This window comes from Anopheles arabiensis, chromosome 2 (assembly GCF_016920715.1).
Source record: "Anopheles arabiensis isolate DONGOLA chromosome 2, AaraD3, whole genome shotgun sequence".
Classification (NCBI taxonomy): Eukaryota; Metazoa; Arthropoda; class Insecta; order Diptera; family Culicidae; genus Anopheles; species Anopheles arabiensis.
Genome location: NC_053517.1, coordinates 26,838,661 through 26,854,724, shown reverse-complemented (window position 1 = coordinate 26,854,724; position 16,064 = coordinate 26,838,661). Strand labels below are relative to the sequence as shown.

At 45.1% G+C, this 16,064-nt stretch overlaps 3 protein-coding genes across 7 annotated transcripts in view; 1 reads left to right on the top strand and 2 right to left on the bottom strand.

Annotated features, from left to right (window-relative positions):
* Position 1: 1 nt before the first annotated feature.
* Positions 2-1,523, bottom strand: LOC120895178. Its single transcript, XM_040298288.1, has 4 exons — positions 1,261-1,523; positions 1,040-1,116; positions 795-951; positions 2-699 (listed from the first exon to the last, which is right to left on the bottom strand). Exons 1-4 carry the CDS (start codon positions 1,454-1,456, stop codon positions 557-559), a joined length of 573 nt encoding a protein of 190 aa, XP_040154222.1. The 5' UTR covers positions 1,457-1,523; the 3' UTR covers positions 2-556.
* Positions 1,524-5,643: 4,120 nt separating this feature from the next.
* Positions 5,644-6,565, top strand: LOC120908808. Its single transcript, XM_040320194.1, has 3 exons — positions 5,644-6,138; positions 6,231-6,375; positions 6,451-6,565. Exons 1-3 carry the CDS (start codon positions 5,809-5,811, stop codon positions 6,537-6,539), a joined length of 564 nt encoding a protein of 187 aa, XP_040176128.1. The 5' UTR covers positions 5,644-5,808; the 3' UTR covers positions 6,540-6,565.
* Positions 6,566-6,574: 9 nt separating this feature from the next.
* LOC120908806 (serine proteinase stubble) overlaps positions 6,575-16,064 on the bottom strand; it is a 100,742-nt gene continuing 91,252 nt past the window's right edge. For all 5 annotated transcript variants that reach the window (XM_040320188.1, XM_040320189.1, XM_040320190.1 and 2 more), the window contains 2 exons: positions 7,945-8,094; positions 6,575-7,844 (listed from right to left, as the gene is read on the bottom strand). In XM_040320188.1, coding sequence (XP_040176122.1) covers positions 7,710-7,844; positions 7,945-8,094 — 285 coding nt within the window. In that variant the 3' untranslated portion in view covers positions 6,575-7,709. The remainder of the gene's footprint in view (positions 7,845-7,944; positions 8,095-16,064) is intronic.

The following is a 16,064-nucleotide window of genomic DNA, read 5'->3' as shown; positions in this document are numbered from 1 at the left end:
TGTTTCTTACATTTGTATGTGTTCGAAAAAAATGTGTTTATTATGCTATTTTGAGTTGTATTTATGGTGACACATTTCAAGCAATCTCACACACTCGCACTAAACTCGATCCATATTTACTCTTAGCAACTGCACTATCACCCATTCGTTTACATTTTGCGGCCTGCAACGTAGTTCTGCTCGGTTGAATAGTTGAATTCCGTGCGAGAAAACCATTCATTCGTACCCACCCGACCTCGTAAGTGTGCTCACGTACTTTATTATCTGCCGTTTAAATCCGTTTCTCATTAAACTCGCTGTACATGGTCCACACCCTTTCCGCTCTCAAAACACCGCTTGAGGACAAACTCGATTTATTGACTCGTGCCACAACTCGTGCCAACCCGTTACTACCGCACAGTCTCGCCACACAAGAGCGCGAATAAGTCAACCTCAAATCGGATGTGTACGATGACGGCCATGTTTAGCGAGGGAAGGCTGCGGTGATGTATCATCATCATCATCGTCATCATCACCATGATCACACGAGAACGTTGGAGAAGATTTCGAGCGCTTCTCAGAAGATAAATCCACCCATGCTCAGCAGCATATCACCGGGGCCGGGCTCCGGTGCCGTTGCAAGCTGCTTCAGTTTCGCCCGTTCCACACGTACGGCTTCGTAGGCTCCCCGCGTTATCCAGACTTCCATCGCGAAGTAAACTTTGGACCCGTGTGTTTGTGTGTTTCGTTGGATGTAATGCAAATAAATCACTTAACGTGAAGACCAATTTACGCACGAAACATTTGATACATACCGCTGGCCAGTATGAAGACGACGCCCCACACGGAGAGCAGCGTGCTGGAGTTGATCGCACCGCGGAAGGCGAGCAGGATGGCCAACCAGCAGTAGAAGCAGAATGACATATGACACCACAGGTGTAGCGTGTACAGCTTCAGCAGCAGTGTTTTTCGCTTTGTGATGTATGGGAAGAATCAACAATAGCGACAACAGTGAAGCATGTTACTGGGTGTTTTATGATCCACCACCACCATTACCTACCAACGCAATGGCCACCGTCAGTACAAGCGACATCAGACAGTCCAGCCCACTCGCAGCAACCAGAAAGGTGTATGTGACTGAAATTGGAAACAAAAAAAACACACCCGCACACACACACACACTTTTCATCAGCTTATTAAATGCATTTCAGATGAGCTGCAGCATGCACAAACGGGCTGTTCCATCGACAAACGAGCACACAATCACTTAAAGGCACTCACACTGATTGCACGTTTCGCCCGGCGGTCTATCAGCCGCCAACCTGTGATCGATTGGGCCGAGTTGGGCGTTGGTGCAATTATCGTACCCGATAATTGCACTAACACGGTTCGCGTTCATGATGGCACTGATTGACATAAACATGTTACAGCCCGCGTAGAAGTAGCACAGCGCTTTAAATGTCGCCCCGGAGCACATTGTCACGCACTTCTCCTTTTGCCGTGGAAGCGTGGAACGGAACTTGAACTTGCGCGGAAGGCGAACGTGAACACACCATCCGCTAGAGAGGATTCGTTAAAGACTAACAGTCTTCACGTTGGGTAAGAAGCGTTCCCAGAGCTCCTGCTTCTTGCGATCTGGTGCAACCGGTCACCGTATGGAAATCGTCAAAAATCAACCACGATCATGCTGCTTTATTTCGTGCGTTGTGGGCCCGGTGAGTTGTTTATTTGATTTCGTGAAGAATTACAATCAACAACAGGGTCGTTGAGCGGGACGGGGAGTGGTGAAAAATTACGAGCGAAAAGAGTTTCCCCAAACCCAAACAAAAAGGAAAATGGAGAAAATTATCATCATTAACGTGGTGGGTGTATGTGTAATGTATCGTAAACAACAAAAAATGAGGGTGAAATGAAGAAAAAAAAATCTCGTATCGTGAGAATGTGGGTTGATACACAAGATCTTTGTTTTGGTTCGTAAATTTATAAATGATACATTACCTACAGAGGATAATGTGCCTAATGTTCTAAGATGGATAGCACCGTTTGTCCATTGAGGGTTTGAAGTAGTGATGTGCTCTTCAAAAATGGAACCACTAGATCCGCCCAGAGTTAGAGGCGCCCGGAGTCGTTCGGAGTCGTCCGGAGTCGTTCGGAGTTGTCCGGAGTCGTCCAGAGTCATTCGGAGTCATCCGGAGTCATTCGGAGTTGTCTGGAGTCGTCCGGAGTCGTCCGGAGTCGTTCGGATTCGGAGTCGTTTGGATTCGGAGTCGTCCGGAGTCGTTCGGATTTGGAGTCGTCCGGAGTCGTTTGCAGTCGGAGTCGACCGGAAACGGAGTCGACCGGAATCGGCCTCGACCGGAATTGGACTTGGTCGGAGCCAACAGGAGCCATTGTGCTTGTGATCAGACATTTCTTTTCGTTGTTTTTTTGTCTTTCACTTTGTGCGTGCACTTCTTATACAGGCCTTTGTTTCGAAGGCCGACCTCGGCCGACTCCAGACGACTCCGGATGACTCCGTCTGTAGCCGATTTCGGATGAATCCAGACGACTCCGGACGACTCCGAACGACATCGAAAGATTCCGAACGACTCCAGACAACTCCAACTCCGAACGACTCCGAACGACTCCGGACGATTCCGAACGGCTTTGGACGACTCCGGGCGATTCCGGGTGATTCCAAACGATTCCGGATGCAACTTTACCCATCACTAGTTTGAAGCGTCTCCAAGAAACTCTGATAAGACCTTTTTCTTCTTCTTGCCGCAGCGTTCTTGAGCAATCAGTGTGATTAGCGCGGTTTTATTTTATATTTTTCTTTTAATATGTTTTGTTTCTTAATGTCGTTCTCAACTTTTGTTCTTTCGTTTTCTTTTTCTTTGACATTGTATTTTTACTCTGTTTTTTCATTCTTCCCCTTATTTATTTTTTCTTATTCTTATTCATTTTTCTCATTCTCAACTTTTGTTCTTTTTTTTTCTTTTTATTTGACATTGTATTTTTACTCTGTTTTTTCATTCTTTTCCTTATTTATTTTTTCTTATTCAGAGCTTTTAAGTTGTATGTGAATTGTTTGTAACTTGCACTACTATTATTTATAATACGATTACTTATTCTACTTTTCTGTGTCTATGTGATGTTATCTTATCTGGTTTTATTTTATTTTCTATTATATTCTTCCTATTTCTTTGTGTATTTACAGCAGTATTTGTCATTACACTTTTTCCTTTTGTTGTTAATTTCTTTCTCTTCTGCTTGAAATGAACCTTGATCGCTCCACATGTTTCAATTAATGTATAAACGCTTCTGTTTATTCGGTAAAATGATTCATGCTTTTGTTGAATGTTTTTAAATATTTTCTTTGTATAAATCATTACTAAGTGTCAACTGAGGGAAAAACTTCCTCCATTCTCAAACTTCATGCATTTCATACAGTTTTTCCCGTGTTCTATCCCTGAAGCATCTCCACAACAGCAACAAAAAAGCCTTAAAAACCTTAAAAAAGCCAGTATTTGTAACGAACTACCAACCCCACCCATGGGGTCGGGTCGGGCTTGCCAAATGAAGATGTGCAAAAGTGAAACTAACACAAGAAGAAAAACGAAGCACACACAACAACACCAAAAAAAAAAAACAATCCTAGGTCACAATCCTCGGCACTCTCGCCGCAAAGCAAAATGAACCGAAGCATTCGAACAATTTATACCATTTCCTACCATCCCGTGGTAAGGGTGCTGAGAAGGGCAAAAGCGAACTTCCGGCACATACCCATAACAGTGTACTGGCTGTGAAAGAGACAAAAAAGAGCCAATGATGTTGTTTCCGTTTGCTTTCTGGAATGCTCGGGTTTAGGGTTCGGGACGTCGTTTCGCGATGTTGCACAAAGTTTTCTTGCGGAACCTCTCTATCGAACCTCCCCACACACAGTCACGCCTTCGTACACAGTAGTTGTGGCTTAAGCCTACCGTTTCCAGCACACTGATAAAGCGGTGCGATGCAATATTGCAAAACCCTACTTTCGTACGACGCCCGTCTGCAAACCGCTACAATAAGCAATAACGACTTAACAATCTTTACCCCTCAAAAACGCGTCCCCGGCTGCCTCGTACACGTTTCGTTCGCTCTGTACCGACGGGGTCGTGGACGAGCGTGCCGGAAAATGCAACGGAAACGATTGCGGAGGAAGTCGTCATTGCTGCCGGCATTGAGGGTGGCTTCCCCTTGCCCCGTTGCGGTACGAAGGGCAACGGAGACAAACTTCAATCACCACCCACATCCAGCTACAAGGCCGAACCCGGGCCAGCATTCAGCCGGCCAAATGAAGGCTTCGGTTTTCGGTTTGTACATTGAAGTTGCCGTGTGGCAAAGTTCAATCCCCAGAATCTATGCTCCCTCTCTCTCTCTCTCTCTATCTTTCCCTTTGACTTCGGAGTTGAAACACCGAAAAGACCATCCAAGAGCCGACCGATGCAACCTACTTGGGCCGAAAAGTGTGCAATAAGAAGTAGTGAACCGACCGGGCCGGGACTTGGAGGGGTGGGTGCCTTGGGAGCGACTTGCGCCAGGAGGTGGCAATGGGAGCATAAAAACAATTTCCCTCTGCCGGATGCCGTCACATTTCCGCAATTCCGGGCCAACCGCCCGACCCCGGATGGGTGGCGTCGGCTGGCTGGTAGCACTGGCACCGGGCCAGCAGCAGCCGAGCATCAAGGAAAGGAATAGAGCAGACCGAGTGACGGGGGAATGGGAAGGAGGCAGTTGAAATAACGTTGGTAAAACGGTTTTATTGCCTTTCTTCGGCCAAATGCCACCGCCTTCCCATTCATTGTGCCAGTCCAAACCGAAGGATAAGCTTCCTAATTGTGTGCACGTGTGTGTGTGAGGGGAGTGGCAGGAAACCGGCGAGCGGAAACCGGGTAACGAAGCCCACGGAATTCGACGTGCCGAATCATAATGCAATTCGATTTTCGTCCCACACTACTAAGCCGAAAGCTATTTTCGAACCGGGGTACGTACGTTGAGCTGAATGAGTTTTTCTTTCTTTTCCCGCTTTTTCCCGCAGTTTGCTTGCTCGTTCATTGAATACGGTTTGCTTGAAGTTCGCAGTTGGTGGTGGTGGTGGTGGTGGTGAAAAAGGGTAGAAAATAAAAGATGCGAGAAACATTTATTCTCACCTTCTATTCCGCCCCTTCAACGGTTATTCCATTATTTTCTCACCAGCAAAGACAAAAAAAACCCAAAAATCACTGAGCAAGTGCGAAAACAACAGAAGTGTGACAACTAATAAATTATCGGCACAAGGTTTTTCTGTAAACAACATTGCCACGAACCAGTCGGCCTGGCCTGGAGATAAGTTAAAACGAAAACATGCAAATGATAAATGGTCAGCATTAAGATGTGGCAAGACGATTCGGCAGCGGATAAATCCCGTTGGTTCTCCATTTTTTATCAGTTCCTGGAATTTGAAATTGGGGTAAAAAAGAACATAACAACATGCCAAAAGAAGGCCATGGATTGGGTTTGCTAACAGCAAGTGGATCTGTTTATGATGGGTGTTGAACTAAATGTCCGAACGTCTTTCTTTCTTTATAATTTAAGAAAATTGTGATTTACAAAGCAAAAAAAAGGGAAGGGAAACATAAAGGATTATAAATCAAATCAATTCTGGTTTTATAAAACCAATCGATTTTCAACACTCCTTGAGAAAGATTAGAATAAGCAGACAAACAATCTAAGCAGGCCGTGAGCTTCTGTCCTGTCACTTCAAGGCTGTCAATTGCCAATCGTGTCCGAATACAGAAAGAAACAAACACAGCCGTTTCCTCAGCCGGCATGTGCACTCGCGACTGTTACCGTGTGTTTGGTTACTTTCTCGGCTTTCTGTGGATGGTCAGTGCCGTGTACTATACGACCGAAACGGTCGAACTGCTGAAGCTGATGCGGTTACGGTGCGATAAGGTGTCCGGGTCGTTACGCGCTCCGGACGACGGCGGTGACGACGCCGTGCCGGACGCCGGTCCGGCTCGGTTACAGTTTAGCACGGAAATGATTGCCCGCGTGTGTGAGTTCTATACCCATCTGGATGTGTTTTTACCGTACCACATCATCACGACCATCATCAAAATGACGCCCGGTGTACTGCTGGTGGTTGGAATATTTAAGGTAACGTTGTGTTTGTTGGGAAAAAGGGCAGAATTGCAAAGATAGACTTTTTTAACTTTTTCTTTCTGAATGATGTATCCACCAAACAACAGAACAACATCACGCTGGTGCAGGTGTTTGCGGTGTACGGTCTGCTCGAGGAGTGTTTCTTTGTGATTGTGTTTTCGAAAATATTTGCCGTCATACAAGCGATCAACACGTCCGTCTGGATCTATTGGATTATTGTTATATTTTGCTGTAAGTGAGGCAGTGGTTCCACTAAGGTGTGATGTTTCTCTGAACTTGTTGGTATAATTTTCTTTCAACCTGCAGTGAAGCTGTTTTTCGCCATCTGGATACTGTTGGGTGTGTATGCGGCGGTACAGCCCCGCACCAGGGCATCGCGTCCTCCGCGCGTTTAACGCACAACCACCAAATAACAACGCAGCGAGACGGATTTTCTTTGGAAATATGAAATATTATTTACTATAATTGCTTCGCCTACTAGCTACGAGACAGAGAACATAAATACACCGGAGTGAAGGAAGATGGGTTAATAATAATTATCATAATCAGCTATTAACAGGAATGCCATGCGTGTTTATCCCATGCGCCCCCATGCGCTCGCTTACAACGTTACCTAGGGCGGTACGGCGAACGGGTGCGCCGGGAGTATGGAAATAATAAAGCGCAATAATAAAATAATAATATTTGTTTAAAAATAATACGAACGGACGAGGAGCTCGCTCGGTGCCATGCCTTAAAGGTTTGCTTTGCTTTTGTGGGGGGGAAAGGTTTCGATCACGCGTGTATATACGTATGTACAAATTGATTTAGCTTCAACTAGCCGCAACTCCTTGTTTAACATGTGTGTGTGGGTTTTTTTTGTGTGTTCTACCTTGTATAAATATTTACAATCTTTCGTGCTTAGCTTCGCTTGTCTTCACGAGGAAGTTCACGGTTCATTCGGTCCTTATCAAAGCGTACACACCGTAGCATAATACTCTTGTATACTCATGCAATTCATTTTCCTCTCTCTAATGCGGCGTATTGCTGTCCCCTGAAGCGCTGGGCCATATTTACAATCTTGTATCTCGTTTGTAGATTCACTAGAATCTGTTTTTTTTTTTTTGTATCGAAGCGAGTGGATTCAAGGGCTATGAATTTTCATCTGGATTGCTACAAAGGATTGCATTGTAATACAGTAGTGTTGCTGCAATTTAAGCTGATCTGGAATATTTCTGTATGTTCATTCTGCCATTGAATATTGATTGTGTTAGTCTGCTTGTATATTGTTTGCTTTTTTGTTTAAATAAAGCTTCTTAATCATAAATTAATTGTTTCATTGCTATTGCGTTACTTTTCTCTCTCTCTCTCTCTCTCTCTCTCTCTCTCTCTCTCTCTCTCCCTCTCTCTCTCTCTCTATCTCGATTGTATGCTAACAAAGCTATGTACACTTCTGCTTCTGTGTACGTCCTATCTTCCTTCCTTTCTTTCCATTTTTTCCTTTCGTTTTTATCATACCCGTACACACTAAAAGGCCCACTTGTTGCCGTCTGCGCGTTGCAAATTGCTTTGCTGCGTGGTGATTATCACAACACGGTTTCCATGATCCACGGCACAAACTTGGATATTCGCGTGCAAACGCCCGGCAGGTTCGCCTCCGCACAGCCAATGCCCCACGAGATGATGCCGGCCAAGAAGTAGTGGCCGTCCTTGCCTTTAACCTACACGAGCAAAGCAATGAAAAAACATAGAATAACATAGAGTTAAGTTAAACAGTGAAACAACATAAAAAAAACATCCTCCCCACAACCAACCACTTACCTGTAGCGGTCCGCCCGAATCACCCTGGCACGAGTCCTGGCCGCCCGTTTCATGACCGGCGCACAGGAAAATGTCCGGTATAAACTCGTGCCGCCCAGCTCGCAGGAACATCGATTTGCACCGGTCGTTGCTCACGATCGGAACGGACACCTGTGCGATGCACGCATGTGGAGGTGAAAGATCGAAGGAGAGAGAGGGAGAGAATATTCGATGAGAAAAGTGGAAACTAATGGGAAGCGGAAAATGCATTCCTATGAATAATAAACGGCACTCATAACTCAAGCACAACCTCACCGGTGGTGTGTGTGTGTGTGTGTGTGCACTGGCAAGATTGTACAGGAGGGTCAGGGAAAAAGTTTACGATGCCAAAAAGGCGAACCGCCGGTGTGTGAAAGTGTGAAGAGAAAATAGCAGTAAAGCTACCAGCCAAGGTGACTGAAGAGCGGCGGTGAATGTGCAACCATCTGCAGGGCTTTTTTGTTCATGTTATTCTTTTGCTGAACAAAGGGAGAAAAATGTGGCAAAAGACACCGTTGCGCGAAAGAAGCGAACAAAAGAGGGAGAGAGGGAGCAAAAAAATTACTCCAATGGTATTAATTTTAGGTTTGGTTCAAAATGATGCACCAGATGTTGGATAAGGGTGATAAGGAATCTGATGTAGCTTTTTTATTCGTCATCGCGTTTTAAAAGGAACAGCTGTTTATTCGTTTTTACAGTGATATTTTATATTATTTTGTAATTAAAAACAGCTGCTATCCTTTTGAAGCTAAAATTCACAAAATATGAAGCGATTTTAACATCACCTTGCATACCTTCAGGCGCTTTAAAAGGCCATTTGAAGGGGAAAGCTGTACTGACGCTCCCAGAAGTAAGTTTCTAACAATTTTCTACACCGAAGACCGATGTATCCATCAAAATTGATTCAAATATAGGTCAACATCTACAAACGATGTTCCATTTTCCTCCTTGTTAAGTCATCAAATTAATAAGGTTTGATTAAGGAAGCACGAGTACCAAAAATACTACAAGCAAAAGGACATCGGAAAAGCCTTGCCTCAAAAGGAACTTACTTGTACAGCTTTTAACCCTTGCTATTGTTACGAAACATAAAAAAAAAATCAGTTTTGTATTGTTGTCCTACCTCTTAAAAAACACGAAAGTAACCCACTTTCGTATAGCTTTGTTCATACAACCAAACTTTCCAAATTCCGATCGCTCACCCCGGGAAAGGGCATTCCTTCCGCTTTTCGCCGGAATCAATTAATTACCAATGAACAACGGCGAAATGAAACGCATCAATCCTTAATGTGCGAGCGTCTCGCTCCAAACAACACAGCTCCTACGTTTCTAACCCATCCAAACGTAGTTCAAACCTCTTCGGCATCACAGCTTAATTAATACTACACTACGCTTTCCCGGCGGCAGCTTTCTAGCACCCGTGGCCGCCCAATACTTTATTGATGCAACCGGAACCGGCACTTACGGAAACTAATACTTCACTCAATGAGGAAGTAATAGTAGCTTCGTTAGGGCGAACGATTCCAAGCAAAAGGATTTAACAGACCGCCGGCACTTGGGCGACCTTAAACGAGGTTTTATGTTGGTGCTGGCTGCAAAGTGCTTAAATGGTTGCAAATTGATGCTGCGAGAGCTTGGAACGGCGAGGCAGAGAGCGGAAAGTACACTTCAAGTTCATTATTTAACAGAAGTGTTGATGGATTAGTTACATTGCACTTTTCAAACACACCTACATCGGCACCACACAAGCGTTTTGCGTTGTATGACATTTTGCTTCCCATCTGTCTACTTGCAGCACCTCCTCCCAGAAGAAAGGCACATTCAAAATTACTCGTATGTGTTTAAATCCTCTCTACCTACAGGCGTAATATGTGATACATTCCTCCGGTGTCGAGACGGATTAAATTGAGCTTACTCTACTAAACCCCTTTAACAATCTCTTATCTAGACACAGAAGCACAGCTCAGGAACGGATGACACTGCCGTCACTGCCGAAAGACTGGATCATCCTACACACATCGAAACACCTGTACGCCGGCACGTTTTTTGCGGCCTTCCATCGCCACACACCACGAACCACGGTTTATGAAGCAAATTTCCTACGAAATCCTGCACACACAGCTGGCATGGCTTGTTGGCGGTGGAAAGAAGCAATGCTTAAATGGCAAATCTACCATCCCGATTTTGCCGAAGCACACTCGGTGCACATGACAAATGACGGCTGGCTTACTGGCGGCCGCCTCTGGGACCGTCTTCCGGAAGCTTGCCGATTTCGGTGAAAGCTCGGAAGTATGTCTTCGCGACAAGCACGACGAGGTGATGCCTAAAGTGATGTGATTTAAACAACACTCCGTCCCACAAATTCTTGGCTGAAAACAGCATGCCGGTGGAGCGAACTAGCTTACTAATCGGCCTAAACAATGGAACGAATCCGAACGGGCGCTTGGTCGCCTTATCTTGATGGTCATTAAAAGTTTGCCAGTGACACCCAACGACAAACGGTTCGGTCGGTTCGAAAGGAAAAGAGGAATCATTCGACGTTCACGGCGATGATGGGCGAACGAAAAAGCTAGCAGGACGAAAACCGCTAACACGATATTACCGGAAGACAAGAAAGATGTGGACCATTCTCCTGTGTCTTGGGGCCGCATGTCCAACTCCTTTAGCGAACACATCTTTGAACGAATCGAGCTTGAATCTTTGCTTCGCCAACGATTGATTGCTTTCGAGTTGGGTGAACAATTAAATCCATTTCGAGGCAGGACGCGTTCACGCCTGTCGTGGCTTTTCTCGGTTTCGCAGGCGTCTTAGTGACACGCTTCAGCACAGCACCGGCACCAAAAGGCGGCTGGCTGCCTGCTGGTCTGATTGGTTATTTTGTCATTCGCCAGTCTGAGCCAAAAACCCGACAGACGCTTTTGCCACTGGAAATCGATCAAATGCGTCACTTAGCTTATAAGCCGGCTGATGGCAGTTCGCTGGAGCCTTCCCCTGCCAATTCCATTTGCTGCGTGGCATCGATTTTGTACCTTCAAAAGATGTGTCAAATTCAATCAACTAACTGAGTAATGGTTTCCTCTTAGCGCATGTTTGGGAGCGTTTGGGAGCGGTTTGCTTCAACGTCCTTTTGCGCTGCGAGGCGATAAATCGATTAAGCCTGGCGAAAGGCAGCCTTTTCCCGGCACCGGTACGATTGACCCACATTTATCATCATCAATTAAGGCACTACACTAGAGTAGGGAATGGGATAAAATATCAACAAACCGCTAGTTTGTTGGGGCAATTGGAAAGCCTCGCCCTGTTAATGTCTCATAAATCTAAACAGGGAAGTGGGTTCCGAGTTGAGCCTTAATAAAATCACGTTCATTTATTGGTTTTCGACCATTTTTCCATCCCCCACATCGCCGTTTACCGCATCGTAATGAGATTTCCTATTAAACTTCATTTCGTACTCAATTCATCACTTCCACGGAGAAGAGATATCATTGGCAAAGTTATACCGTCTCCACATCAACTTGAAGAGGTTATGCCGTTTGCCTCAACAAAACAGCATCCAAAACTTATCACACTTTGCTTATTCTTCATTAATCAGCCCCTTTTCCACCCAAAAGCCCATTCTTGATTCGATGTTGTTAAGCAACACAACAACATTTTTCACAGAAGAAAAACACGCACGCACGCAATCCAACCCCACCAAAGAAATGGAAGAAACTCATCCCTCCCAGCGAAACGAGCGGCCTCGAAATATCAAGCTAAAACTACATCGAATCTCGCACATTATCAGTTCATGTGCTCATGCTATCAAATCACCATCTTCCAAGGACGGTTAGGGAAAGGTATACCAAAAAAAAAAGAAAGATCTATTCCACAACGTACTGGAAAAGCTATTTTTCTGCCATTTCGATCATATTACAAAAAGGATCAGCAGTGGGAAAGCGGAGAATACGCGGGTCGTCTGTTGCTCTTCCCCACACATGGTACCGCGTGTACGGATGCCCAACCGGTGTGAAGAGTTTCATGCAGCGTCAACAAATCATTCCCCACAACACCATTCCCACCAGATCAAACCCACCACCACCACCAGGCTCACGACGTAAGGTAATTCTTTTGCCATTGAAGCACCGCTGTAGCGCAAAAGTCCCATCCAAATCGGGGTTGGGATTTAGTTTTGGATGGATGGGTTCTCGAATGGCACTTGGCGCTATTTTCTTACCACGGCACCATGAACCCGGAACGAGCCGGACCAGAGGGGGAACAACGGGTGCGCTCGTTTTGAGTATCCCTATGTTCCTTGCGTTCGGTCAATCCCTGCGCTATCGGATGAGATTTATTTCGACGCTTTAAAAAGCTCGATGGAACATATGGTGTAGATATTGGTGTTTGAAATTTATCTCCTTTTGTGTCTCGCACACATACGTGCGTGTGTGTATGTGTGTGTTCGGCGTTGGTTCGGTGTTTTAGCATGTTAGTGAATTCCGATCCCGGTTAGTACCACTAAGAAATAGGAAAACCTTATTTGACATCAAATCTCTGGAAGCGTGTTTTGCAATTTTTCAAAGAAACCCTCAACTTGTCAATTTGTGACACTTTTTGTAAAAGCATTGTTTGTTCTTCCGAGCTTACTTCATCTCTACTTTTGAACTGTTTGTTCATGTGTTTACATCACTATCTCGTACAATTTCTTGGAATCTTTTTGTTCAGAAAAAAACCACAAACGTGGCTTGTCGATAGTGCTCCAAGAACGGCGTGGGTCCAGAGCCCGCCCGCCCGTACGTGATAATATCTCTTTCATGCCTGCCTGAAGGAATTCCAGCACCATTTCCGTTTTCGCCCGCGCACTGCGATATCGTTGATTCGCCGTGAGAATACTCCTGTGCCACGGATTCACCTTACCGCCGACCACAGCAAAAGCTCTCAGCCGAGTGGGATGGCTGCGGGCGTTATTTGTGCCGAGCCATTCTTCAACTTCAGCCCCACCAGCTTCACATTGCATCCACGTGCCCGAGGTTTCCGAGTTCCGGCCGTGTGAAGTGATAAAAAATTTATCGCTGTGACGTGTGGAGAAACGGCGAAAAAAGGGCTTTATTTCCGGTTCCTTCGTTAAGTCACTTTAGGTTAGAAGAAAGAGGAAAACTATAAAAAAACCACAAACAGTGTGCTCGCTTCTGAGACGCTAGTTTTGAAGCAGCTCAAAATGTTCACTTTATTCACGTTGTAAATGTTAAGGTGTAAACAGACGCATCAAATCCTGACACCTCAAGCCTCAACCACAAGACAAACACCATCTTAAGGCACCACCTTCGACATTGAACTTTGCTTTCCCGTTCTTTGTCTTTTAGCGGATAATAATCTTAAAATTGTTGGCTGGGGATGGGCATACAGAGCCGCTTCAACTCACCCACTTGACATTCTTTCACACCAACCGCACGGGGGCCGGCTTTCCGGAAAGCCCTTAAGGAATCTATACGCTCCTCTAATTATCATATCACCACAACGGCAGCCTCTTATCGTAACGGGTGGGCAACAAAAGAGCGCGAGCTGTACCCGTAGGCACTGACTGAAACTCCCACAAAATGGCATAAAACAGCACTAACAGCCTTAGCGAGAGAGATAGAAAAGACGCTCGTACAATCATCAGCATCGTGCCGGATTTTTTTTATCCTTCTTTCCTTTCTTTTTTTTTCATCTTAAATTTCCTGCTCAACGCGGGAAGTGGTAATCTGGGATTATGGATTTTTCTTCATTCCGTGTCCTTCGATTACGCTTGCCCGGTTTTGCTGGTGCTCCAAACCATTCGTTTGCTTTCTCACGCGTTTTATCACTTTGTTAGCGGATTGAAAACCGCAATCAGCGCGGCAGCTAATGGCCGATCATTGCGGGCCGATGATGGCCGTTGTCGACAGTGTTTTATGTGTTGTCGTTAGATGGTTTGTGCACGCTGTGGTTGTGAAATTGTTGCAAAAAAATGCACAACAATCACGGAGAGAGGGTCAATTTTCGCTACTATCAGAGGACCATTCTTTATCGTGTTTCGGTATCGCATTGTGATTGTGTATAACTATAGCTTAACTAGATTCATCTATTCTAATCTTAATTTATAGATTGCTTAATGGTCTGCTTAACACTCATAAAAATCATTACTTTGGTATATTTCGACTAATGTCACTTTTTTGGGGATGATAATCGTCAACATATTCCAATTGACAATAAATGCGAACGTCTCAAAGCTAAGCTCGAACCGGCTTTTGTACGATAAACGCCCTAATTAACTCCTTAGCCTGATGATCAAAGCAGCACGAGACCAACTTTCTCACAGCGGAATGGCATTACAGTTCGTTTAGCTATTCATTCTTAACTTTTTTGCACGGAATAGTTCATACATCTTCACAACCATTCTACTACCATTTACCCGACCTTCCATCCGTACAGGCTATCGGTACGATCCGACCATACCCACAGCTCCACGCAAGGCATGTGCACCATCACTTCTCACAACGGAAAAGGCAAAAGGGATCTTTCCCTGCACGGTGAATCATAAGCACATCCAGCTCAGCACAACGGATGAGGCAAATATTCTAGCACGAACGCCACCGTCATTATCACCATTACGAGATGAAACATACCGAGAAACGGGCAAGAAGTTAAATGAGAAAAAATGGTTCTATTCATGCCCATTCCCCTTCGGTAGAAACTTTCTACGACTTCGACGGTACGTTGTAGGGGTGTACCGAGTATCCGCTTGCTTATTTACCAACAATATACTTATTCACTTTCTTTGGCACCCTTTGCGCTTGGGTAAACCTTTGCCAAGCCAATGTTCAATTGATGTGTTTTTCTTTTAAAAGGAAGTCGGAACAAGGAAGCCAATCCACCTCACAACAGTGGAACCGATGGCAAATGTTAAAAAGAAAAGGGAAAAACGCTCACTCCCCTCCCCAGCGTTCGATAAAAGAGTTGACGAATGGAATTGATTACAGCACACATTCCGCCGCACAATATGCCTTGCGAAATGGAATTGGTTGGCAAAGTCGTTCGGCCGTACGGTGAAAAAGAAAGGGGTTTCGAAGGTCGAGTCATTTCCACTGACACAAAAAAAAACCCTCTTCCACCATACCGGCACGAGCAAAGCTTGTCAATGCTTGAAGTTATCGACAACCTACAACCGGCACACCGTACGGCCATCTTATTATACAGAGCGCTGGCCCCTCGGGGCTAGAAGACGACGAAATAAATAACTAAAGAGGTGCTGGGCCATCCCCATCGAGAGGAAGAGAGAGAGAAGAGTCTTAGCGAACAAAGCAAAAAAAAAGTCAAATGAAAGAGAACTTTTCTTCGATTGTCCTAACGAAACGAATGCTACGCCGTGGCCGCCGAGCGAATGCTCGCCACGCTCAAAAGGCTGAGCACGAAGTTCCGCTTGCGGGCCAGGGTCGAAATGGTTGAAGAATTTTATTCCGAAAGGAATTCCTCCCCACAACAGCCAAGCTACGCGAGGGAAAACCCAAACTGAAAGGATGCGATGGGATGGATGTACGATGGAAATATGCAGCACAAAACGAGCTCGAGAAGCGTTCGTCTGCTGCTGGAATGTTCCGCCCATCGTCGGCAGCATTCAAACAGAAGAAATGCCAGGGCATTATTTTAAACCCGATGCCTTGAATCTCGATGATGAATGCTCATGGAAAAAGGGGTGGCATGAATATCTGCCAGCGTGCCAAATGGAACGAGCAATGGATTGAGAGGTGATTATTTAAACCTGTTGGACACAAGAGTACATCGTGGCGCTACTGACTGAGCTTCTATTGAGCAGTAATTAAATCGAAACGCTTCTTTAGCCCCCAGTCAATATCATTAATTTATCAATTCGGCTTGAATGCCTTCTAAATGTTTGCATCATTTAATTTTCACTCATTTTATCTCATTCCACAAAAGTACCCGTATCATGCCGAGATTAGCACTCCACTGCAAAATCCGGAAACTATAATCATCTGCGAGAGTACTATCTCCCTGCTTTCCTCTTGCAACATGCACACACACACAACCCGTCCCGTTATTTCCCGCTCAACTTGAAACACTCCATCGAAGTGAAAACTCTTTCGTGT